The sequence below is a fragment of the Berghia stephanieae genome, chromosome 4, assembly GCF_034508935.2.
Source record: "Berghia stephanieae isolate SIO BIC M18660-M18661 chromosome 4, UCSD_Bste_1.3, whole genome shotgun sequence".
NCBI lineage: Eukaryota > Metazoa > Mollusca > Gastropoda > Nudibranchia > Aeolidiidae > Berghia > Berghia stephanieae.
Window position 1 is genome coordinate 26,061,212 of NC_088363.1, and position 27,500 is coordinate 26,088,711.

At 36.3% G+C, this 27,500-nt stretch overlaps 2 protein-coding genes across 10 annotated transcripts in view; one reads left to right on the plus strand and one right to left on the minus strand.

Moving 5' to 3' along the window:
* LOC144970321 (urease accessory protein UreG-like) overlaps window positions 1–25,084 on the minus strand; it is a 25,118-nt gene extending 34 nt beyond the window's left edge. The window contains exons 1-8 of one of the 5 annotated variants that reach the window (XM_078909835.1): window positions 25,020–25,084; window positions 8,678–8,718; window positions 7,341–7,483; window positions 6,244–6,368; window positions 5,487–5,583; window positions 3,322–3,469; window positions 1,799–1,902; window positions 1–176 (exon numbers count right to left, since the gene is read on the minus strand). The exon at window positions 1–176 is cut by the window's left edge and continues 34 nt beyond it. In XM_078909835.1, coding sequence (XP_078765961.1) covers window positions 42–176; window positions 1,799–1,902; window positions 3,322–3,469; window positions 5,487–5,583; window positions 6,244–6,368; window positions 7,341–7,483; window positions 8,678–8,711 — 786 coding nt within the window. In that variant the 5' untranslated portion in view covers window positions 8,712–8,718; window positions 25,020–25,084 and the 3' untranslated portion in view covers window positions 1–41. Of the gene's footprint in view, window positions 177–1,798; window positions 1,903–3,321; window positions 3,470–5,486; window positions 5,584–6,243; window positions 6,369–7,340; window positions 7,484–8,677; window positions 8,719–10,011; window positions 10,080–10,664; window positions 10,684–11,998; window positions 12,018–12,509; window positions 12,593–25,019 lie in introns of those variants that run through there. The other 4 variants (XM_078909836.1, XM_078909838.1, XM_078909833.1 and 1 more) reach the window with 4 other exon arrangements.
* LOC144970319 (urease subunit alpha-like) overlaps window positions 23,030–27,500 on the plus strand; it is a 39,357-nt gene continuing 34,886 nt past the window's right edge. The window contains exon 1 of one of the 5 annotated variants that reach the window (XM_078909824.1): window positions 23,030–23,136. The gene's annotated coding sequence lies outside the window, so the exon portion shown is untranslated. Of the gene's footprint in view, window positions 23,267–25,249; window positions 25,431–27,500 lie in introns of those variants that run through there. The other 4 variants (XM_078909825.1, XM_078909829.1, XM_078909828.1 and 1 more) reach the window with 4 other exon arrangements.

Below are 27,500 nucleotides of genomic sequence, written 5' to 3' on the forward strand. Positions count from 1 at the left end.
AACAAGAAAACAAAAACAACATCAACTCTACTAGTCATGAGTTATAATGTTCCTTTCTGAATCTGACACGCCCTGATGATATGATCGGCCACATCCGCCACGCCCACTCCATGTTTGGCCTGTATAAACAACGTTGGTCCGTCCTGTCTCATCTTTTTGGCGTCTCTGGCCATCACCTGCGGTAAATAAATAAACATGAAGAATAATTGAATAGTTTTTGTAAGGCGTTTCGCCCATTACATAATTCTTTGTTAGGTGAGTATACGATACCGGCCGCATTCGCCTTATTAGTTATCCTTTTAATCCCTTCAAAAACAACTGGATTGGAACCTTAGATCCAAAGGTCGCAAGTCGCATGTCATACAACCACACACAAAGCCGTCGTAAAATATAGCATTGTATTTCATGTGTATAATAATAATTTAGAGCCATAAAGTCATGACGTCGGAGTTTATTCAGATTTCGGTAGCATTGAAAGGACAAGTATTGTTTGTTATCCTTTTGAAAGAACACATATTACTTTTCGACGGATCTAACAGACCCAGACAGGCGTAAAAATGTAGTTGAACTTCACAAATATTTAGAACCAAATCTGTAGTCTGAAATCCCAAGGTCTCAATGTTGTAAGCAAAACACGTTCAAACAAAATCGATATTCTACATCTCAATCATTATAACCACAGGAAAGCCCATAATTTACGTCGGTATTCAATTCCGACTTGTTGGAAAGTTGGAAGGCTATCTTCGCTTTGCTTGTGAACTGAGCATACCGAGTGTGTGTTTGACATGCTTTTAGAGTCAACTCCCTGGAATAGTATGTAAGCTCAAAAATTAACAAAACTACATTGAGTGATACTTTTACAGAACTAACTGGTAAAACCTCCTCCACTCAGGTGCGTGGCTATATTGGTTGATTTGGTGCCTGGCACCACATCCGTCTTTTAAAAATGGATTATAGCATTTAAAAAAAAATAAAACTGAGAAATAGTAAATACCACCTCTTGCTTATTTGAGTAAGTCTTTTCTGCATATTTGATTCTTTCTTTTGTATTTACGAAAATGGCATGTTTTAAGTCATTTTCTTCTTATTCTGGCACCACCTTATACTGTAAGCATGCCACGCCACTGTCACTCCAGCCCCATCTCCTCTCTTCATTTGTAAACACCGGGGGCATCTACACCTAAAAGGTAAAAGAACGGGGCTGAGCGAGTCGCTTTAAGAATCGTATCTACATTCCGACTAATTCTGTCAACGATGATGATATACTTTTAGGATTACAATGCAATAACGGCACTTTTAGAGACCTGTTTTATCTAATAATTTCTTGGCATTGGTGGCAAGGCAGTATAATAATGGTACTATCTATATACATTTGTAAAATGGATATCCATTGTTTATGTGCTTCATCTTTTCTCACAGCAAGTTATTTGAACTACATTTCAATTTCATACCGTTCAATTGGTCTTCATGGCGTTCCTTTTTACGAGCACATTTATAAATTCCATCACTTCACATTTGAGTTGAGGATTATAATGTGTGTAATGTGGCTTATCCAGGCACACAAAAAATCTGAAGCTTAAGATTTGTGATTAATGCTTACCATACGATGATTTACCACGCGCGATGTCACTTCAACAAGTCAAGCCAAAGTGCATGAAGAAAATCGACGCTACATTGTTGAACATTTGATGTTCTTTTCAGAAAAGTGATCAAAAATCATCATTTATATTATTGACTTAAGTTACTTTTCTATACTTTTAATTTTTTAATATACTCTATGTTGTTCTATTTAGATAACCTCTAGACTAGCTCCAACAGCCTCTGCCAAATCTGTCTTGTTGACAACCAATAAGTCTGACTGGGTCACGCCTGGACCTCCTTTGCGAGGGATCTTGTCTCCTCCTGTTGAAGGGATGGTGATAAATATTATGATAACTACGATTACCGGGCGGATGATGAGAACGACGATGATAAAGATGATGACGATAAAGATGATGATGATGATGATAAAGATGATGATGATGATGATAAAGATAATGATGATGATGATGATGATGATGATGATCATGATGAATGTAATGACGATAGCTCTGATTATGACGACGATCATGATAATGATGATGATGATGATGATGATGCCGATGACGAGAGTAGAATGAGAAGAAATTTTGGCCGGATGAATATCAAGATCGGCTACAGTGTACTAACATCACTGAAAAAAACTGTGAAAGAAAGACAAAAACAAAACAAAAAGAAAAACAAAGCAAAAACAAAACAAAAGCAAAACAAAAAAACAAACATAAAAAACAAAAACTTACAAAAAAACCCCCACAAAAAACACACAGAAAAAAATCCCAAGCAAAACAAGCAAACAAACAAACAAAACCCTAACAAAAACAAAAACAAAAGAAAAAGTATACAAAATAGAAACAAAAACACAAAAACAAAAAGATCAACAACAACAAAAACAAAAAAAAAAAAAAAAACAAAAACCCAGACAAAATTAAACAAACAAAAGAAGAACAAGAAAAAAAAAAAATAAAACAAAACAAAACAACAAAAGAAGCAAAATATAAAAATAAAAACAAAACAAGAATACAACAGAACTAAATTAAACCAAATGAAGAAAAAAACCAAAACAAAAAGCAACAGAAAAATAAACAAAACAAAAAGCAACATATACAAGACGAAAACAACAAAAACAAAACAAAAACAAAACAAAACAATAAAACAAAAGAGAAAACAACACAACACGAACAATCATCACATGCTGTTGACAGAGAACTCAATGCCTTGAAGTACTTGTAATGAAGAATGAGATTTGATTTTTAAAAAATTAAATAATAAATTATGATGCTTTATGACCAACAAGTTTATAATGAAAAGTTGTGCTTTATGCGCTAACTTGACCTTTTGTTTGTGTATGCGATATTGTGCTCATATTATTCATCTGTCAATTTGTTTTTGTCCTTTTCTTTTGTTTGTACTAACTTTTATCTCTCTGCATATATGACAAGATGCTTAAAGGTCTTATGACACTCGTAATATTATGGTATGATTATGATATGGTATAAAATCATGATAAAATCGACCCTCCCCCTGCTCCCCCCCCCCCCCCCAAAAAAAAAAACAACAAAAAACCCCCAACAAAACAATCAAAACAAAACAAAAAAAAAAACCCCAAAAACAGAAAAAAAAAAACCCAAAAAACAAAAACAAATCCCACAACATCAACAAAAACACGCCCAACGAATTGATAAACAAATATTATATGCATAGATAAATAAGTAAGTCCAGAAATAAAAAAAGATAAAAACTCACCAGCCACATCAATGACGTATACAATGTAGTCCGCTAACTCCCTGGAAAAGTTTGCCGCCAAATTATCTCCTCCTGATTCGATGAAAACCATGTCGGGGTTGAATTTCTTGGTTAGCTCCCTTACTTCAGCAATATTTAGAGAATAGTCCTTTTAAATGGCCAAAAAAATCATGTAAACATTAATCTTAAAATCTTGTAGTTTATCATTATCAATTAATATCATAATACGTGATCAGTCGTCTCAATACTGTATCAAGTCAGACTGAGGCTAAGCCTGTAAGTCTGTGCGGCTATGTGGTCTAGTGATATGACCCTCGCCTTCGGATGGGAAGGTCCTGGGTTCGAACCTCGCTCGGCGCATAGTTGAGTCCTTGGAAAAGGCTCGTTACTCACATTCTCTCACCGTACTCAGGTGTAAAATGAGTACCTTGCCGTTAACAGCGTTGTCTCTGTCCGAAAAAAAAATTGTAATATTGCCTAACACGCGTCATGTCTCGTTCTACATGTTACGTGTTTCTGTTGGTCCTTGTAAAACGTCTTGATCACGTTTAGTGGATATTGCACTATATAAAAGCTCAAGTTTTTTTAAAAGCTCTAACCTTAAAATAGAATCTTAATGTTAAAAAAAAAATGTAGTCCTTCAGAGCCATTAGGCCCATAGGACCGGAGTTTATCCCGGTTACTATTGCGTGAAACGGACAAAACACTTGCTTACCACCTTTAGGAAAGGATGCTAGTCTTTCGCAAAGTACTTTCCTCTAGATCTAACAGACCCAGCTACTTAATCACTGCTGAGTGGACAGGGAGTCAGAAATTTTTTTTTTTTAATATCAATCCTTTTGCGCGTGAATTGGATGCTCTACCAACTGATCGGGGCCCTCTAATCTTATCTTATCTTATCTTACTAAAGGCTGAATATAGGAATTATCCCTTAAATGTCTTATACAATAGTTTATAATTGCAGAATCTCATATAGCTTGCATAGTATCATTCACAGACAGTTTTACACAAATTTGAATGTAAGGAAAATGTATCAAAACGGCATGCAATGTAAAATCTAAAAATTCTATCATAGAATACTGGTTATTGAAAATTGATCATGATCGAATGAATCATAAATGTATAAAGTTCATATTACAATAAAATATTAATGACAAAAAATAATCATGAGAGCAACAACGATAATAATCATACATGTCTCTGATAAATTATGTTTTAACATTGTTTCAGATTAAGGTTAGGGAACTTATAAAATTTGAGTGAAAAAAATGCCTTCATTCGGGGAAATGAGTTTTATTCCTTGAGCTAAAAAATAAAACTCAAACAACTTAAAATCCCTAAATATGACCCTTCGTCCCAAAACGGTATTATATTAGGATGAATGCATTCCAAAAAGTGAATTAAGAAATAAAAGGATAAGAAATACGAACTTCCGAGTTTTTGTTGTTGTTGCAATGTATGTAAATGCGGCTATGTAGTCTAGTGGTATGACACTCGCTTTTGGATCAGAAGGTCCTGGGTTCGAGCCTCGCTCGGCACATAGTTGAGTCCTTGCTAAAGGCTCTTTACTCACATTTTCTCACCTTACTCAGGTGTAAAATGAGTACCTGGCAGTTAACAGCGTTATCTCTGTCCGAAAAAATTGTAACATCGCCTAACAGGCGTAATGTCTCGTGCTACATGTTAAGTGTTGCTGTTGGTCAGGGACCCCCTGTAAAACGCTTTGAGCACGTTCAGTGAAATTAACCCCAAGTTTCATATTTGTGGTCATAAATTCAATTTCCAGCAACTAGTTAAATTCATCTCGACATAATACCGTTTTGGGACGATGTGTCACCATTTTTATCAATTTGGCTTTAAACTAAATTTTTTTTCACCCAGTACACTTCGACATAACAAATTCACGGGGAAGGTCACAAATTAACAAGAAACAGTAAATGTTCCACAAGAATCGATATATCTATTGTGCTAAAGACATGCATGAAATAATTCAGAAATTGAATTTGAATTGAACATTTTAAAGCGTAAACAATTCTTCTCAGATTAACTTGTTTGAATAAAACATAATTAAAAAACAAACAAACGAACAAAAAGGACAAAAGAGAAGAACACACACAAAAACCAAACAAACACACAAACAAACAAACGAACAAATAAACAATTACCTCTCGTATAGCTGCATGGGGACATCCTCCGGTCTCCACTGCCCTCATTCTGATTTTATCCAAGGCCTCGTTTCGAACCAAGAATTCCCAATCTTCTCTGATGTTTGGAAACATAATATTAATATGATCAAATTAATAATAATCATATAATTTGTCATGATTAGGCATTTGTGTGTATCTATGTGTATGTGTGTGTGTGTTGTGAGTGTGTGTGTGTGTGTTGTTGTGAGTGTGTGTGTGTTGCCTGCGTGTTTGTGGGCATGTGTCTGTGGGGGAGAGAGAAGAGAGAAGAGAGAGAGAGAGAGAGAGAGAGAGAGAGAGAGAGAGAGAGAGAGAGAGAGAGAGAGAGAGAGAGAGAGAGAGAGAGAGAAGAGAGAGAGAGAGAGAGAGAGAGAGAAGAGAGGAGAGAAGAGAGAGATAGAGAGAGAGAGAGAGAGAGAGAAGAGAGAAGAGAGAGAGACAGACACACACACACACACACACACAGAGAGAGAGAGAGAGAGTTAAAGATTGAAATAGGGATACAGATAGATAGACAGGAAAATAGATAAATAGATAGAGAGATAGACAGATTATTAGATAGATAGATAGATAGATAGATAGATAGATAGATAGATAGATAGATAGATAGATAGACAGATAGAAAGATATAGAGTTAAAAGAGATTCTATTTTTGCAGACATGTTTTTCATTTTTAGGTGGCATACTAATGATAGATATATATTTTTTTTCTCTCTGAAGTCTTTTATTTACTTACTTGGTAAATATGTCATTGGTGACGACACAAACCCCAGTCTTGTCTCTTAGGTATTTACAAAGTGCTAGCACTAGGGCCGTTTTACCCGAACCAACAGGTCCACCAATGCCCACTGTAAAAGCCCTCTGAAAAAAAAGGGAGAAATTGAATGATGATGACTAATTAGGAATCATTAAAAAACAAAAAACAAACCCACATTGAATCATTTAACTTCATCGAAAAAAAACAACCATATAATATTTTAAGAATAGAAATAGAGAAAACCCGACGTGCAATTATTTGCAGGTCTGGTAACCCAATTCCTTATGGGCTCATTGTGGTAATGGAAATCTCCAAAAATGACGCAAAATATTGTCCATTACAACAATGTTAAACTAGGCCCATACGTGCGCTCGGGTGTCGGACCTTTATATACGTAAACGTCTAGAAAAAACAAACTGGAAGCGATTGACCTCCGGGCAAACAAAACTTTGAACAAAAAACAGAAAGGTATGTTATATTAAAAAGAGGATTTAAATAACACTCCACAAGGGTAAGCATTTTGCTGTAAACGCCTTACATTTTAAACTGATTTCCTGATTATTGAACAGCGATTGACCAGTTGATTTTTATACGCTGGAAAGACAGAAGTCCCAGGGTTTTTTTTGGCCAAGATGAGGGTCATAAATCGATCGATATTTGGACGATTTTCTGGCCAAATTTTTAAATACGTGTTATTCCAGAGTACGGCAGTTAACTAGTTAAATATACCCTATAGACTATAGACTATCAGGAAGGTACCTTAATATTTTTCTTTTCTTTTCTTTTTTTTTAGGAGGATATTCAACATCGACAGCAATGCTCAATCTGATTGAGTCAGTTGGTTTATATGAGGAAGAAGATTTGAAACGCATTGATAGTGGCGAATAAATAAAAATACACCACATGAAGCTTAGTATACATACTCCTATGTCTAGGTTCACATTTATTCTTTGAAAGTTTTCGTTTACAGAGTCAAACTGTTATAATGTAAGCAGAGATCACTTTGGTCTTTTTTCCAGTTTTCCTATTCACTGGATGTTCTCCTACTTGAATCAATAGACAGGACTACCAATCACCTTTTCCCAGCCCTGTCTGTAAATCGGCATATCCCGCTTGGTGAACGTGCCCGGATCTTCCATGGCTTCATGTGTGTGTCCGTGACTGTGTGCGTCTTCTTGGTCATGACTGTGATGGTTGGATTGGCGACCAAATGCGCTAGCTGAGAACAAAAATAAGATAATAATATGATAATTTGGCGTCGATGGATCAGCCGTCTTGTCACATAAGCAAGCAATACTAGGCGTGATTAGCGACCAGTTGGTGACCCAAACCTCAGGCTTAATGTCATGTTTTTGAGTAAAGAACTTTAAGGGGCGGTTTGGGCCTAATTATGATAAAAATCCATCAAATATTGATTTTGAGATTTTATTATTATTTTATCATCTTAGAGATAATCATATTGAAGGGCAATTTCTCAAAATATACTATAAATACACGGAAAAATACAGCCGAAAAGGTAATAAGGAGAGTGTGAGAAAACGGAAAACTCTTTTGCTAGTTTTTAAATATGTCAATTTTTCCAGGGGTATGGAATACAGTGGAAAATATTTCTGAGAATCTATTCCATGAAATTGAAAATTTCCATTATTACAGAGATAATGTATTACGTTACCATAAGGATATTTTTTGGATAGAGTATGTGCATTCTGATATATAATCCAAATTATAATTCTTTTAACATCAATTTTGTGATAACATTTTGATTCGAAACTTTGTAATGTTCTAATAAAAATTCCATAAAATAAAATAAAACGACACAAAATGTTACAATGTTGATAAGAATATGGAGGTTATTCCTTCATTAGCTTTTGCGGAAAATTTGTCAAAAATTGTTATACTTTTGGATGCCAGACTCCCAAATCAGGACGCAAAACGAATATCAACAAAGATAATGCATTTTTCACCAAGAATATTGTCTGTACTGACGATACAGAATGATTAAAACCGCCCAATGTTGGTAATTTTTAAAAAGAAAAGACCCAGCTACCCATTCATTGCTGGGTAGACAGGGGGATCGGAAAAAATTCCGACTGCTCCTGGGATCGATCTTGGTCCCTTTGCGTTATCAAAATGTACTTTTCTTTTTTTTTTTCCAATATATTATGATTGGTTCCCGAATTGACCGATTTGACATGAAGAATTAATTACCACAGTGGTCAGGATATCATTACGCGTCAAAATTTATTTTTGAGTTAAACCGAATGTGTGAGGAAAACAAATTCTTGAACTGCTACCTTTTAATACAAAGGAAAATAGGGACGCCTTGCAATATTTTTTGCTATTACGTTATTGTAAAATCAGTTTTTTTTTGTATCTTCATAATCTAAGGGGCATAATAATAGTTAATGCTCACCTTTGATGAATTTACAGGTGTCTGAGTCGGTCATGTTTAACCTGGAATGATAAATAAAATGAATGAAAAAAACTGTGGTATATTTAGCATTTTACTATTTGTTTACTATTTCAATGTAGTTACTCACTACGAACCATTGTAGCATTTAGAAGAATAAAAACTTCCGTTCCAGTTGATCTATTTTCAATACCCGTCTTGTTACTTCATTCCTCTATATTAAGGTCCAAAACTTCTTCCTATTCCGAATACATCACACTGGCGACGAGGCAACTTTATGGTTTTAAAAATAATTCATATAAATTAAAATGCCCAAGTCACTCTAGAATGATGAAAGCGAGTCATTTCGCAACTACAAAGAAAAGCTGGACGCCCACATCATGGCAATTGATGTACATACTACAAAACCCACAGACTTCTATCATCAATAGATCCAAATACCTATAACACGTTGAGGACATATTAACAGCACCTGATTTACCAGTTACAAAAACATACAATGAACTGTGTGAAACACTTACTCAGCATTTCAACCGAGTACCACTGGAAATTATGGACATATTTAAATTCCATAAACGGAACAGCTGAGTAGTGAGTCAGTTGCAGACCAATAGCCACTGTCAAGCGTCTATCAGAACACTATAATTTTGGCGACGTCTTGCTCGTCACACTAAGAGACAGATTTGTCTGCGGCCTCCGTGATTCCACAATACAGAAGCGGCTTCTGCAAGAGAGGAATCTCACCTTCCAGGCAGCTTTGGCTCTAGCCATGGAAACAGCACACACCACAGACACGCAGCAGAACTGCATAGTGACAACACATCTACTTCTGATCTTCACAAGCTCACCACACCTAAACAACCTGCCCACCATTCCCATTCACAGTCTGACCGAAAGACCTTTTCACGTCTTAAACCCTGTCTCTCTTGCGACATATCCAACCATCGAAGAGCTGAATGCTATTGGAGAGACGCGAAATGCATCTAACTGCGGACGAGCCGGTCATATTCAGACTATCTGCAAATTAAGATCAACGCACCACAAACAATACACCAACAGCACTTATCTGCAGGTCTGACAACCCAATTCCTTATGGGCTCGTTGTAATGGAAATCTTTAAAATAAGACGCAAAATAGTGTCCATTGCAGCAATATTAAACTTACAGGCCCATAATCAAAAGTGGATTCGGATGTTAGACCCACATACGCTGATCCCGACATAACTTTGATTACAGCGGATTACATATCTAACTTCAGAAATGTCCAAATTATTTGCTATATTTTTATTTCTCTAGAATTGTTTATATATACTACCACCTTCTACTTCTAGTACCTACTTCTTTAATCGGAGTCAGATAGGTTAATTTTAAAACAACCTTGAAGTAAGAATATTGAGCAATCTTCTGAGTGTTCCGTTCACTAAGTAGATATGCTCAATGGTGCTTAATTTGTCAAAAATCTGAACAAGTGTGTATGAAACGGTGCCAGACAAAACAAGAAAGAAAAATACAAGACAAAAAAAAATAATAACATCCCAAAAATCTGTCTGCTTCGACTGCCTTCCCAGTTGATGCCGATTGATTTTTGGACGGCTCTTTTTCTTATATTATTTTTCTTTCTTTATATATATATATATATATATATATATATATTATATATATATATATATATATATATATATATATATACTAGTAAAACGCCCGCAATTTCGCGGGGAAGGAACTATTTTCATTCGATATTATACCCACCATTATTTAATGAGGGCAGATTGGTAAACAACGTTGTCTGTGTAAGTTGGTACATCCTCTGTTGATTTTTATGTGTGGCCCAACATGAAGTGTAAGCCGCTATAGCCTCTGACCCGTGACACAGCAACATATAGTTGTCCGTGTATGAAAACAGGTTGTGGTAATAAAATCAACTGCGAAAATAAACCTGAAGTAGCAGACGTGAGCAGAGTTGCAAGACGATCCTGGGATCGAGAACTTACCTTACAGTACAGTACTCTAGTGATCATGTTTGGTGGCGTTTGGCACCGCTTTTATGCACCTCCACTGACTTTAAATTATAAAAGGAAATCAAATTATCTGTTTATCTATCAGTAAAAAATACATTTCTAATTTTCAAATCTTTCAGTAGAGTCGTGCGCCGTATAATTTTTTTTATTGACTCAAATGGCACAATGTTCTCCACAAGGCTAGACTATATTTAAGAAAGGATTTTCAATTCCATTGTATTTATCTTCCCACAACATTCTACATGTTTTTATATTTCACTTTCTAAACTGCATTACACAGTTCCTCCCCGCCTCCCCTCTTTTCACTTAATTAATTGCGTACCTTTTTAGAAATATCTAGCATTCTGTTTCAATTCGTACTTCCTTACAAAGGAGCATACTAATTTCCCGCCAACCAATGTTTTGTTTATTCATCTTAAGTAGGCCACTACCACATTATCTCATTCATCTTTGGTGTTTCATTCATCCTGTTTTGTTGATAAAGGGGAAACCCGAAACGTTCATTTGATCTGTTTTTGCAATTAAATTGAAGCTTACATTCAATTTCACATGATTATTTATTTCTTCGAGCTTCGAGCAGCAACATTTACATTAAGTGAATACATTATACTGGGGATGTAGGAGCTTTCGGAATGTCTCCCCTTGACTTTACTTATGGAAAAACAAACATCCTAGCACCTTTACTAAGACTTATGACTAACCCTAATAGAAAAAAGATAAACTCCGATATCGAGCTAACCCTAATATAAAAAATGATGACAAATTGAATAAATAAACGCCTGACAAAAGATCAACGGTGAAAATACAAATTTAAAGAATACTGGGGATGCAGGAGCTTTCGGAATGTCTCCCCTTTACTTAACTTATGGAAAAACAAACACCCTAGCACCTTTAATAAGACTTATGACTAACCTCTCGAGCTAACCCTAATAGAAAAAAAAACAACTCTCGGACTGCTTTGCACTACCTTTCAATACTTAACAAATCATAATGGCGGCCGAAAATCAAAACAATGGTCAAATTAGGAAATTTTAAACTTTCACAAATCTATCAAGGTTTGTTCTAGATTTTTAAAAATACTTCTATATAGTGACAAATTGAATAAATATCAACGGTGAAAATACAAATTTAAAGAATACTGGGGATGTAGGAGCTTACGGAATGTCTCCCCTTTACTTAACGTATGGAAAAACAAACATCCTCGCACCTTTACTAAGATTTATGACTGACCCTAATAGAAAAAAAAATCCTTCGATCTCGAGCTACTCCTAATAATAAAAAAAGAATCAAAATGGCGACTGAAATACCTTCATGTGATCAAGTGAATAATATCACCATGAATGCCACGATTTGCTGAAAAATGCCAACACACACACACACACACATGTATACACCACACACAACACACACACACAAACACACACACGCACACACACATAAACATACACGCAAATAACAACACTGATCACCTCTAAATCAACAACACAACGGAAGTAATAATAATACTTGATGTCATAAATAGATGACGCAAACTGACAACTTTTTACAGTGACTAAATTGGTTGATTTTGGGAGCCAAGTGTCGTCGGTACATATTTTATGATATTTCCTGTTTGACTCAACGAACTTTCAAACTGACTTCAAATTATAAAAGGAAATCAAGTTATTTGTTTATCTATCTGTAAAAAATACATTTCTAATTTTCAAATCTTTCAGTAGAGTTGTGCACCGTATCAATTTTTTTATTGACTCAAATAGGCACAATGTTCTCCACAATGCTATATTTTTTAAAGAAAGGATAATGCAAATTTTCACTCACATTTTTTTGGCCGAGACGACTCGTTTCTGTGTATTTTACACTTCTTCCAGTAGGCGTAATCCATTGTAATGTCCGTAGAAAAGTTCTTACTCCAAACTAAAGTTGTTTCATTGTGTAGTGGTGATTAGTGTTGATGTGTATTGTGATGTGCTCTCATGTTTATAGATAGTATGCAGATGACGTCACTCAGGCCTTTGTTATTGTTTTTGCCATCCGCGTTTGTGAGTTGTTCTCACTAAACTGTATTAACCAGACTATAAAAGTTCATGGTTACACAGAGTTTGTGTGTTGGTCCGTTATACTTCCGGATGGCAATGTTGTGAACTCCTTGGCCAAGCGCATTCTATCTATAGATAGTATGCAGATGACGTCACTCAGGCCTTTGTTATTGTTTTTGCCATCCGTGTTTGTGAGTTGTTCTCACTAAACTGTATCAACCAGACTATAAAAGTTCATGGTTACACAGAGTTTGTGTGTTGGTCCGTTATACTTCCGGATGGCAATGTTGTGAACTCCTTGGCCAAGCGCATTCTATCTATATTATGAGTGTGTGTGTGTGTGTGTGTGTATGTGTGTGTATGCGTGTAGGTGTGTTGTGTGTTGTGTGTACATGTGTGTGTGATATTGCAGTGGAATGTGGTTGCGGCGGGGGCGGGGAGGCGCGGGGGGGGGTAGGGAAGAGGGGGAGGAGGGGTATAATGGGGTCGGGAGGGGGGGGGGGGAAAGGGGGGAAGGGGGGGGGGGGGGGAGAAAGAGGGGGGGGGGAGGGTTATTTGGCCTTTTGCGTTTTGAGCTTGAATTTGTTAGAGTGTCTGCATATTGCCATCAGTTCAGATCTTTTGTTTAAGGTGCTATTGTTTCTGTAGTTGTGTAGTAAAATCTCCAGTTTCTCTGTCAGGCTTAAATTGCATTTTCTAGCACCGCATCTAGCACCGCGCGGGGGGGGGGAGGGGGAGGGAAGAGGGGGAGGAGGGGTATAATGGGGTCGGGAGGGGGGGAAAGGGGGGGAAGGGGGGGGGAGAAAGGGGGGGGGGAGGGTTATTTGGCCTTTTGCGTTTTGAGCTTGAATTTGTTAGAGTGTCTGCATATTGTCATCAGTTCAGATCTTTTGTTTAAGGTGCTATTGTTTCTGTAGTTGTGTAGTAAAATCTCCAGTTTCTCTGTCAGGCTTAAATTGCATTTTCTAGCACCGCATTTGTAGGGGCTGCTTTGCTTGACGACCTCCCAGGTTATTGTTGGTGTTTTTTGTGTGTTTATTTGTTCCCAATAGTGCATTGCTAATTTGGTGCTTTTTGCTTTGCTTTCATGTGTTATGGAGGCTTTGTGGTTGTATCGTGTTTTGAATGGGGGTTCCGTGCTGCCGATGTATTGTGCTGCGGTGTTATCAGTGGTTATGGTGGCTTTGTAGACTATGACGCTTTTTTGGCAGTTTCCTTTAAGAGGGCAATTGTCTTTCTTTCTGCAGTTACAGTTGTCTTTATTTGTATTGGTGCAACCACATTCCACTGCAATATCACACACACATGTACACACAACACACCACACACCTACACGCATACACACACATACACACACACACACACACACTCATAATATAAACATGAGAGCACATCACAATACACATCAAAACTAATCACCACTAGACAATGAAACAACTTTAACCCTCTTCCGCACTAGGACAGGACTGTCCCGGGACAGTCCTGTCCCAAATCTGTAACATATAGAATTTAGAGAGATCTTCCGCACCTATTGGGACGGGACAAAACAGTCCCGTTGTGTCCCAAGCCGTTGTGAAATGCTACAAAATCAACGGGACAGGACTGTCCCAGTCCCGTGTTCATATCGTTTGTGATAGTAGAAAAATATAGCAGACTTCCGCACTAGGACAAAAAAGTCCCAGACTTGGCGGCGCCGTGTCAAAATTGAAATGCCTGTCTTTATTTTCTGCATCCCTACTACTACTACTACTACTACTCCTCCTCCTCCTCCTCCTCCTCCTCCTCCTACTACTACTACTACTACTACTACTACTACTACTACTACTACTACTACTACTACTACTACTACTACTACTACTACTACTACTATTATTTCTATTGTTGCTTCTGCTGTGGCTAATGCCACTAATATATTAATACCTACATCCCTTATATTTTGTATTTATTTCCAATTCCATTGTATTTATTTTCCAACAATAGTCCACACTTTATTTTGGTTCACTTTCTATACTGCATTACACAGTTCCTCCCGCCTCCCCTCTTTTGACATAATTAAGTACGCACCTTTTATAAATTTCTATTGCTCTGTTTTAATTCGCGCTTCCTCACAAAGTAGCATACAATTTCCTGCCCATCAATGTTTTTGTTTATGCATCTTAACAACGCCACTACCACATTATCTCATTCGTCTGTAGTTTTTAATTCATCATGTGTTGTTGATGACCCGAAACGTCCATTTTTACCTGTTTTCGTATATTAAACTGAAGCTTACATTCAATTTCACAGTTATAATTTATTTATTTATTTCAATTCTGAATATAAAAAAGCAAGAACAATTCAAATAATAATTCTATGTGATGAAACCACGTAAAGAAGGCATAGCAACATAAATATTTTCGGCAATTTAAAAACGTATGTTTATAAATATAATTTAAGAAGTGTCACACTTTGTGACACAGCAGTAACGTGTCTAAAACCGGTCGCACATCTATTCGGTAACTTGTGGGATCAATTATCTTTATCGTTATTTATTTCGGGAATTCTCAATTAAAATATTTATAAGTTAGTCCTTCTGAGCCACTTGGACTCATTGTAAAACAAATTAAGTCCTTTAGAGCCTTGTAGCCAATGGTGCAGGAGTTATTCCGGTTTCAATAGCGTGAAGCGGACAATTAACGTATTTGTTTGAAAATCTTTGAACGGGACGCTAGTCTGTAGTCTATCGCAGATTACTATCCCAGCTTGACAGGTACCCTTTTACACCTGAATGGAGTGAGTGATTGGAGTAAATTTTCTTGCTCTAGAAAGTACAAGTTGGCTTCGGTCGGAATCGAACACAGAACCTCTGAGTCCAGAGTACAACGCGCTAACCATAGGCCATCTTGCCTCCTAAGCTTATAAATCCGGAACTTATCCATGTTTCTGTGGCGTTGAGCAGACAGATAACAGTTTAAAATTTAAAATAATAAAATTCATTTTTTCATCCCATAGGGGAAATTTTTCTCGAGGGTCTATTCCAAGGTAAGACTGGAATAATCCGGGCGTTAGCCGCAATGCAGCGCCGCAAATTTAGCTAGGACAAGGTATAACCAGGCGTCAGCCGCAGTGCAGCGCCGCAAATTGAGCTAGGCGAGGTGACTAAATCAACTGATGCCTTTCGGGTACGAAGCATGCTGACTTTCTATTATCCTCTTGAATGATGCTAGTCCGTCAAAGATTACTTTCATCAGCGAACTGGTACTCATTTGCACCTGGGTAAAATGAGGTGATTCCAAGAAAGTCATTTTAAGATAAGATCGGAGATCACCATAGAGTCTACGGAATTGACCCTTGAGCAATCTTTGGGTCATTAAAGGATGCACCCAATATTGTTTTCTCTTTCAATTTGTCTTTTTTTTTCCACGTGGTAAAGCACAGAAATATGCAACCTCTATTTCATCCATTACTACTACTACTACTAGTAGTAGTAGTAGTAGTAGTAGTAGTAGTAGTAGTAGTAGTAGTCGTGGTAGTGGTAGTAGTAGTAGTAGTAGTAGTAGTAGTAGTAGTAGTAGTAGTAGTAGTAGTAGTAGTAGTAGTAGTCGTAGTCGTGGTAGTGGTAGTGGTAGTGGTAGTGTAGTAGTAGTAGTAGTAGTAGTAGTATAGTAGTAGTCGTGGTAGTGGTAGTGGTAGTGGTAGTAGTAGTAGTAGTAGTAGTAGTAGTAGTAGTAGTAGTAGTAGTAGTAGTAGTAGTAGTAGTAGTAGTAGTAGTCGTAGTCGTAGTCGTGGTATTGGTAGTGGTAGTAGTAGCAGTAGCAATAATATTACTTTTGCTATAAGAATATTTCATGATTATATAAATCTTATGTAAACAAATCCCATTGTACAGTGTAAAAATCATTGTCGTCATGTCGTATCTTATGTTGATTCATAAAATGTGAATTATTACAGTTGCAATTGCCTACAAAAAAACTTTTTGAGTCTTGTAAAAAAAAAAAAAAATAATGCATTCGCGCAGGTGTGTCCTGGGACAGTCCTGTCCTAGTGCGGAACCCCTTTTGAATAGAAGTTTTCTCCATTGGGACAGGACAAATTTGTCCCGGGACAGTTTTGTCCTAGTGCGGAAGGAGGGTTAGTTTGGAGTAAGAACTTTTCTACGGACATTACAATGGATTACGCCGACTGAAGAAGTGTAAAAAACACAGAAACGAGTCGTCTCGGCCAAAAAAAATGTGAGTGAAAATTTGCATTATATATTAGCTCTAACCACCATTATCGAGCACTTTCGTACTTACAAGTACCCACCAACACTCACAAATATATATATATATATATATAATATTGTGTTACGTTTCTTTGTGTGTAATGATTGGAATCTTGATGGGAGAATGTTTTTAAGGGAAAATGTATTACTATGTGTAACAGTAGTGTAAATAATACGTTCATACCAACCCTTTTGATAAGAACCACTTCACATAATAATAAGAACTTTTTAGCTCCCTTGTTTTTTTCCGTTTATTATTTTTCGTTTCGTATCCAGCTAGCTTGAAAATAAAGAGCTGCACTAAATCCAATCATCCTGTATTGTATACTCATTTTATAACTATATTACATGGTGGCAGCGGTAATCCTACTATTTATCTACCCCTTGTGTCCATTATTTTGAGCAGGTAACATTGTTTTTGAGATTAATATGGCTTTTAGTCAGGTACCAATGCCTTATCTTGATTGGTGCAAAGACAACAAACAAGAAGCATACGACGAATGGAAGGAATTCATGGAATCGTTTTTTATTATAAACAATGTCGATAATGCAAATAAGTATCATTACATCCTGCTATCTACGGGCACCAAAGGTAGAGACATCGTCCAGTCCTCCAAACTATCAGCAGTGGATAAACAAGACCCAATAAAGGTATGGAAAGTTTTTGAAAACTTCTTAGTAGAAAAACCCAACAAATGGGTGGAAAGGATAGAGCTACAGTCACTGTCCCAGATGACAGACGAAAACCTAGAAGCGTTTGTATTGCGTCTACGGAACAAGACAGCAAAATGTTCGTTTAGAGATGAGAACATACGCAATGACAAGATGCTGGAGCAGCTGATTAAAGGCTGTAAATACCAAAACGAACGAAAGCGACTACTAGAACAGGGTGATGCGCTTAATCTCGAAACAGCCATAAACTTACTTAAAAGCCACGAGGCATCAATCCGGCACATGGCAGAATATAGCACAGCAGCCTCGGGAGCGGAGTCAAGAACACAGGCCGAACTAGATGCCATAAAAGCAAGAGATCATAGACAACTACAACAGTGCGGTCAATGCGGTCTTCGACACGAACGAAGAAAATGTCCTGCTTTCGGCACAATGTGCAAGATATGTGACAAGTCTAACCATTGGGCAAACGTTTGCAGATCCATCCCCCCTAACTCGAAACAAAACAATCGAGACCATAAACAATGGGATAAAAGTCATAGATTTACACTCAAGCCAAAAGTTCATGACCTAATGGCAGAAACTATTAACGACGATGAATTCAACATTGATACTGTCGGGATTGACAAAAATAAGAGAGATGAAATATATACGAGAATTCCATTGGAAGTACCTCACAGATCACAAATTATGAACCTGAGAGTCAAGGTCGACACTGGTGCGAATGCAAACATTATCACAGTGAGAGCATTGAACCAAATATATCCTGATGAAGACATAGACAAAGTGCTCACAGGAAACAAGACCGTCTTATCTGGCTACGGAGGTGGTACAATTGATCAGAGAGGATGCTTACAAGTCAAATGCAAAGGTCACAGCCTCACATTTTATGCAGTAGACTCAAACAGCCCAAATATTTTAGGACTTGAAGCATGTCGTCTACTCAACCTGGTGAAAATAAACTGCGCTATACAAGCCAAAACAAAAACACCACTCGATGAGCTAAAGCACGACTTTCCCGAATGCTTCGACTCCATTGGCAACTTTGAAGGGGAATTCCATATTACTCTCCGGGAAGACGCCACACCTGTAATACATCCACCAAGGAAATGCCCCATACACATACGGGACGAGCTACTACAGGAACTAAACAGGATGGAAGAAATAGGTGTCATTGAGCCAGTGAGTCAGCCAACAGATTGGGTAAATTCATTGGCATTCAGTAGAAAATCTAATGGAAAACTCCGGGTGTGCTTGGACCCCAAAGATCTTAACAAAGCCATTAAAAGAGAACACCATAGGACACCAACCCTTGAAGAAATCTCGCATAAATTCTCCAATGCAAAAGTCTTTTCCAAATTAGATGCGCAGCATGGATACTGGGCAATCAAACTAGATGAAGAATCAAGTCTGCTGACAACGTTCAATTCACCCTTTGGGCGATACAAGTTTATAAGACTCCTTTTTGGGCTCAGCGTCTCCCAAGATGTCTTTCAGAGAAAAATCGATGAAATTCTAGAACAATGCCCAGGAGTAGAAGGTATCACAGATGACGTATGTGTATATGGCAAGAACCAAGCAGAGCATGACAAAAATTTGCTCCATTTAATGGAAGTAGCAAAAAAACATGGCCTTGTTTTCAACAGTAAGAAGTGCTTCATCAGACAGGATAAAATTACATTTTTTGGTCTAGAAGGGTCCCAAGAAGGTGTCCAGCCTAGTCCCAGCAAGTGTGACAACATCAAATCAAAGGCCAGTCCAAGCAACAAAACTGAACTGCAGTCTTTTCTTGGGATGATCCAATACCTAAGTCCGTTCATTCCAAGGTTAAGCGAAAGAACTACCGCACTGAGAGAGCTATTGAAAAAGGATAATGTCTGGAACTGGAATAGTTCGCATGAAAAAATATACCAAATGATGAAGAATGACATCCACCAGCATTTGAGGCTATCTTATTTTGACCCTCACAAATCCACCACGATAGAAGTGGACAGCTCATTGAACGGTCTTGGAGCAGCGCTTCTACAGGATGGAAAGCCCATTGCCTTTGCATCCAAGAGCCTGACAGACACAGATTCACGATACGCAAATATCGAACGTGAAATGCTGGCCGTCGTCTTTGCATGTGAAAGATTTCATACGTACATTTACGGCAAAGAGATAACTGTACAGTCTGACCACAAGCCATTAGAGACAATCCAGTTGAAAAACATTGCAAAGGCACCTCCACGACTACAGCGCATGCTCCTACGTATACAACCATACCAGTGCACCATTACATACAAACCTGGCAAAGAAATGGTTTTTGCAGATTTTTTATCCAGAAACAAACCTACAAGTGGTGAGGAAATTGAGTTGGACGCCACAATCCATCATGTAATAATAAGCCCAGAGAGGAGGACTGAGCTCTTAGAGGAAACAGCAAACGACGCAGAACTTGCCTCACTCGCAAAGCAAATAAGAGAAGGCTGGCCTGAAGACATCAGTCAAGTGAAGAAAGCACTTAGACCTTACTGGTCCATGAAAGAGTTACTCTCTTTTGACAATGACCTCATCATTAAAGGCACAGCTATTTTGATACCAAAGAAATTACGAGAAATGATACTGGACAAAATTCATGCTGGTCATCAAGGTCGAGACAAATGCATTCTACGTGCAAAAAACAATGTATTTTGGATCGGTATGACAAAAGACATCACCATGAAGGTTCATGCGTGTCAGATTTGCAACAAATATGGAAAAAGCCAGGTACGTCAACCGCTATTACAGCCCAAACTACCAGATATCCCATTTGAGAAGTTAGCGGCAGACATATTCCATCTGGATGGAAAAAATTATATCCTAATGGGAGACTACTTCAGCAAGATGCCATTCGTAAAAACACTGACAACCATGACAAGTCAAGAGATAATTAAATACTTTCAATCAGTGTTTGCTATTCACGGTATTCCTCTCACGCTTGTGACCGATAACGCAAAACAGTTCACAAGCACGGAATTTAAAGCATTCATGAAGGAATGGGAAATCGAAATAAACTTCCAGTCCTTATTTCCCACAATCAAACGGCTTCATTGAAAGGATGGTGCAGACGGTTAAGAACTGCTTAAAGAAATCAAAAGAGACCAAACAAAATCCGCAGATTGCTCTACTCAACCTAAGAACTACACCGATTGACCAGACATTACCTTCCCCGCTGAACTTCTGTTCAACAGATCAATCCGAACTCCAATACCACGAACAATGAAGATCACCCCCAGAATAGAACAAGCTCGGGACAACATGAAACATAGACAGCTGAAACAAAAGGAACAATACGACAAAGTATCTAACACTCTTCCACAGCTGCATAGAGGTCAGCCGGTCCTCCTACAAGACCCAATTTACCATACATGGTCAGCAGCAACAGTGATAGATCATGCCGCGGAACCAAGAAGCTACACAGTGGAGACACCCAACGGTACTGTCCGCAGAAATCGTATACATCTTAAGGAAAGAAAGACTCCAGGTTCTCCATCGCTCAAGAACAACGAAGAGTACACAACACAACTTGCACAGCAGGAGACAAACAATGGTCCAGACAATGCCCTGGAGACTCACATTCCTGTACCTACCCACCACACAAGGTCTGGTCGGGAAATTATCCGCCCTAAAAGGCTCGTCGAAAACTACTAACCATAAGTTCTACTATCGTCACCTGTCACCTCACTTTATTCTCACTCTTCATTACCCTCTACACAGGTATACATGCAATAATACCTTGAGGAAGAGTGACTGTCAGAATAGTCTACAGTCATTTCATAGGCAATGTCACTAGTATAGGAAGTGCTGTAGAATGCAATACACAATACCCACAATGCACCAAATTTCTAAGCCTACACTGAATATTAATGGATATTGAGGTGAACACAAAGACAAACACTAGGTTAGGGACCAGTGGATAAAGGGACACAATAATGCCCTCCACTGGGTCGAGGTCACGAGACCTCTAGTCTTTTTTCTTTCAGGTGATGCCCACATTGAAGAGCCTTTTCCCAACTTATTATGATCTCATCCTACCTTATGTTAATCTAAAAACATTAGGAAAGCTTACTGAGGTCATTTGGAACCTTAAATCTTTACGTTATGTTTTGTTACTTTTTGGCATCCTGCCCACTGATTGGCTGATCTGAGGTTCTTAACCTAGGGTCCCCAAATTACATTTGATGTTCTAAGTTCTATGTTCTAGACAGGCCCTACGAGCATAACGTGTTTATATATCTATCTCAATCTTGATTAAAAAATATGCTTACGTTCTATTTGAGAAGGGGGATGTAACAGTAGTGTAAATAATACGTTCATACCAACCCTTTTGATAAGAACCACTTCACATAATAATAAGAACTTTTTAGCTCCCTTGTTTTTTCCGTTTATTATTTTTCGTTTCGTATCCAGCTAGCTTGAAAATAAAGAGCTGCACTAAATCCAATCATCCTGTATTGTATACTCATTTTATAACTATATTACACTATGTATTTTTATGCACTATGTGTTAAAACCTATGTCGGTCAAAGGCTTCTATTAGCCAGACTACATTATCTATGAAACATTTTTTAAATGCCGACAATAAATAAATATTTGAATTGAATTGAATTGAATTGCGTCCTCTCGCACCGTTTCATACACACTTGTTCCGATCTTTATCTTACATCGGTGCCTGCTCCCTACATTTCTCAATGAATCTATCAAATGACGATACACAGTAATTAATTAAGGATTTTAAAAAGTGTGTATGAAAATTTGTCAAATTTAAGACTGGTTTCACACTTCCAATGAGATTGGAACCAGTATTTTGACATCACACTATAGTTCCTTATTTGTATTTATGGTATAGTGTTATGATGAGGTTGTTGGTGGATGTTATAGAACGGTTCAATAAATCACATTAGTTTGATGAGGCTGTAGCCATTTTAATGCCAAGAAACCAAGTCAACGTTACAGAAACCGGGTGTAAACAAGGACTCAATATAAGTGAAGTGTTACAGTACATAAATGTAGTTTCATATCACTACATTCCCCCTTACGATAAGTTTTAAGTTAAACTTTTAAGTCCTGTGTTTCAATAAAAAATTGAACGTTAACTTATGCAACAAAAATACACAATTCTAATGGTTTTGTTTATTCGTCTTAACAACGCCACTACCACATTATCTCATTTATCTGTCGTGTTTCATTCATCCTGTTTTGTTGATAAAGAGGAAACCCGAAACGTTCATTTGATCTGTTTTTGTAATTAAATTGAAGCTTACATTCAACTTCACTTTCTTATTTATTTCTTCGGGCTTCGAGCAGCAAGATTCACACCCCCCACTTGGGGGGAATTTTGAGTAATGTTTGTTTCAACGCATTTTTCCCCCTTCTTTTTGAACGGAAGTGAAGTTGAATGGCGCTGATAATAATTTTGCTTGGGGATTGATCTTTTTTTTTTATACTGACAAATCAATGATAGGTTAAGGAGGTAAAATGGATAGTTCGTATTTTTGTTTTACTTACAGCATTTAATTGCTGTTGTGATTGTGTGTAAAGATAATTTCATACCATTGGGATTTTTTCCATCACAACAGAAAGTAACTGATCGACAATTCAAAGTAAAAATTTCATTTTAAATTTTAATATCAATAATACGGGAGGCCTTCCGAAAGCTCCTACATCCCCAGTATTCTTGTTCTAGTAGGGGATTTGGGAAGGGGGGGGGGGTGGGGGTGGGGGACTTTTTATTATTATGTTCTAGTAGGGGGTTTGGGAGGGGGGACTTAAAAAAAAAAGTTACCCCCCTCCCAAACCCCCTACTAGAACATTATAAAAAAGAAGAATACTGGGGATGTAGGAGATTTCGGAAGGTCTCCCAATAATACAAATACGAGTCAAAATGATACTATGCTGCTAAAACAAAAACTGTGAACTGTAAAAATGCTATAAACAAAATGTACATAACAGCCTCAAAAAAGAAAAATGGATGTTATCTTTTTTCATTGATTCCTTCATTTGTTTATAAGTTCATTTTTGGTTTTACAAAAAAAAAAAAAAAAATAGTCTATAGCATTTAAAATGGGAAATATAAGGGAGATATTCCGTAAGCTCTTTGGTCTAGCATCTCTTTCAATTAGCATTTTCACCGCGGATCTTTTGTCGTGCGTTTATTTATTCAATGTGTCAATATATAGTAGCATTTTAAAGACTTGGGAGGCCTCCAAAAATAGAATACATTCTAGGGAGGAGAAGGAGGAGAAGGAAGATGAGGAGGGGAAGGAAGAGGAGGAGGAGGAGGAGAGGAGGAGGACGGCGAGGACGACGACGAGGACGAGGAGGAGAATCTGTGTTAAAAACGAGCAAATAATAGTTCAGAAATAATTTGTTTGAACAATGCTTAAAAGTTATAACAATGAAAAAATGAATATTATTGGTTTATTCATCGTAACAACGCCACTACCACATTATCTCACTCATCTGTAGTGTTTCATTCATCCTGTTGTGTTGATAATGATAAAGGGGAAACCCGAAACGTTCATTTGATCTGTTCTTATAATAAAATCAAAGCTTACATTCAATTTCATATTATTTATCTCATTATCCAAAGCGAATCACCTGTCTATCAAACGAGGAACAAACAATAAATTAATCATCTCTGCTATCAACTCGTCCAAAATTCTTTCTTGTATTTAAAAATCAAACTCTCCAAGGAAAGGTGTTCTCTAAACCTTAGGCAGAACTTTTTCTCAGTTCGGGTAGTCGACAAATGGAACCGCCTGCCTGCAGTTGTCGACGCCCCTTCATTGCAGGCATTCAAGTGCCGTCTTGACGCTCATTGTGAAACAGAAAAATACTGTTTTTAAAGTTAAATTCAGACACCCCCTTCCACTATGTGGCATGCCCAGTTTTGAGAGACTGAATTAAATACGTTCACGAATGCACAAGAGCAGATAAAAGGCTGTAAAAGCCTACATAAATCTGGACTTATATCATATCATATCATATCATATCATTGACGAGTTAATGGTCATATTAATTCATAGACATTTGAAGCAAAAAAAAAAAAAAAAAAAAAAAAAAGAAAAAAAAAAGAAGAAGAAAAGAATATGGCTTAATTGTGAAAAGGCGTTTTGCCATTTACAACGGTGTAATACCGTCAACGCGTGCATACCTTGAGATATAAAAACACTCAATTACATTACATGTGTTCATCTCTATTTAAAGCAAACTAAATAAATATATTGACTTTTAACACCGCAGAGCACGATTAACGTGGATGCTTAGGCGCTATATACATTCATTATTTACTATTTACTAACACGACATCACTTCCATAGCTCTTTAAGACCCAAAACAAAATAATACACTCACTGTTACTAGAACCACGAAATGGACAATTTGACACAATTATTAAAAGAGCTATGAATTAGTCAATGCTCCGTCATGACTTGAAATCAAACGCATTCAATGGAGAATAAATACAGGATGAGAGGGGTGATAGTTAAGTTTCGTACTACAATTGCTCTCTCTCTCTCTCTCTCTCTCTCTCTCTCTCTCTCTCTCTCTCTCTCTCTCTCTCTCTCTCTCTCTTTCTGTTCCTCCTGTCCACCCTGCTGCACATCTCAATCTGTGACACGACATGGTGATCCAACCATCTCGCCACTGCCAACCCCAATACCCACCCCGACAACCCATTATCTACTATCTACTATTTTATCACTTAGTCAGTTGGTACTGTGACTGCTGAATTCTTGACAAGGGATGATGCATTGATATCACGAAGTGATTTTATATTATTATTATTATTATTATTATTATTATTATTATTATTATTATTATTATTATTATTATTATTATTATTATTATTATTATTATTATCATTATTACTATTATTATTATTCTTATTCTTCTTATTAAGAAAATGAGATGAAAAAGAGGAGGAGAAGAGATAGATAGAATACATAATAATAATATTTAATAAAGAGCAAATAATAAGTTAGAAATATATATGTTTGAACAAGCATAAAATTAATAAAATAATAAAATGAATATTATTGATATTATTATAGTAATAACGATAATATATATATTTATTATTATATATATTGGTTATAATGATAAAGGATAGTATAAAAGTTAATTTGATCTTTTCTATTATAATCAAATCAAGCTTACATTCATATTTTCATACTATTTATCTCTTATCCAATACATACTCACTTCTATCAACGAGGATACAACAATAAAATAACATCTTGTAATCAATTCAAAATTTATTTTAAATTTAAAAATCAAATCTCAAGGAAGTGTTCTTAACTATGGCAGAACTTTTTTCAGATGAGGTAATGAAAAGGGATGCTGCATTGTAACTTCATACAGGCCTTCAAGTGCCTTTGAGTCATTTGTAAATTCACGAGTAAAAACGTGTTTTAAAGTTAAATTCAATGCGACCTTTACTCTGTTGGCAATTTTGAACCGAATAAATTTTCCGAATGCTACATAGAGCAGTGTTAAAAGGCGTATAAGCATATTCTTGGTTCACGATTTTTCCGCAATTTCTATCATATATATCATGCACGAGTTCAATCGGTTATTATTCAAGACTATTTAACAAAAGGAAACAAAAAAAATGTGTATCAAAAAAAAGAACATAAATAAATGAAGTAGAGAAAAAATGTTAATTGTACAAAAGGTTTTAGCACTTTATCATACGGCTGTTAGATTGTCTTGTGACATACGCGTTTTCATAACCATTGAGAAGGTAATAAATTTCTTTTTTTTTTTTTAACATTCTCAATATGATTTATGACTTTAACATTCAGCACATTGTTAAGTGGTGCTTAGCGCTATATATAGTATATTATAGTTATACACGTATATTATAGTTTAAGTACAGTAGTATATAATAATAGTATATGTGGTATAGGTACGAATGGAGTATATTTGTATATGTAGTTAAAGTAGTAGTATAGTCGATGCTCGTCATAGTATGTGTAAATCAATACGCATTAATGGAGTATAAATTCAGATTAGGACGAAGGGTTTGTATAGTTAAGTTCGTACGGGTACAAAGTCATTCTCTCTCATACTGATCTTTCTTCTTTTTTCATTGCTCCATATTTGCCTTCTGTTGACTTAATAATCTCAAATTTGAACGACAGTGATCAGGCATTGATAGGCCAACATACTCACCTGCATCACCATTAATTACTATTATATTTTGCATGACTTAGTCATTTGGTAACTGTCTATCTGCTATTTTATCGAAAGGGAAGATTCAATTGATATAACAAAATGAATTTTAATTATTGTACATGTTATTAATTATAAAAACTAATACTTATGAGAATATATTGATATGATATTGATGATATATTATGATGAGAAATTTAATAATGATATAATTATATATATTAATGTAATTAACTATTATTAATAAAAATATATATAATAATAATATTAATAATAATATAATATCATTAATAATATAATAATAATAATAATAATAATAATAATAATAATATATGATATTATAATAATAATAATAATAATAATAATAATAATAATAATAATGATAATAATAATAATAATAATAATAACGATAATAATAATAATAATAATAATAATAATAATAATAATAATAATGATAATAATAATGATAATGATTAGTATAATAAGTTAAATTAGTGTCATTATCATCATCATCATCATCATCATCATCATCATCATCATCAACATTATTATTACTATACTACTACTACTACTACTACTACTACTACTACTACTACTACTACTACTACTACTACTACTACTACTACTACTACTACTACTACTGATAATAATAATAACAAT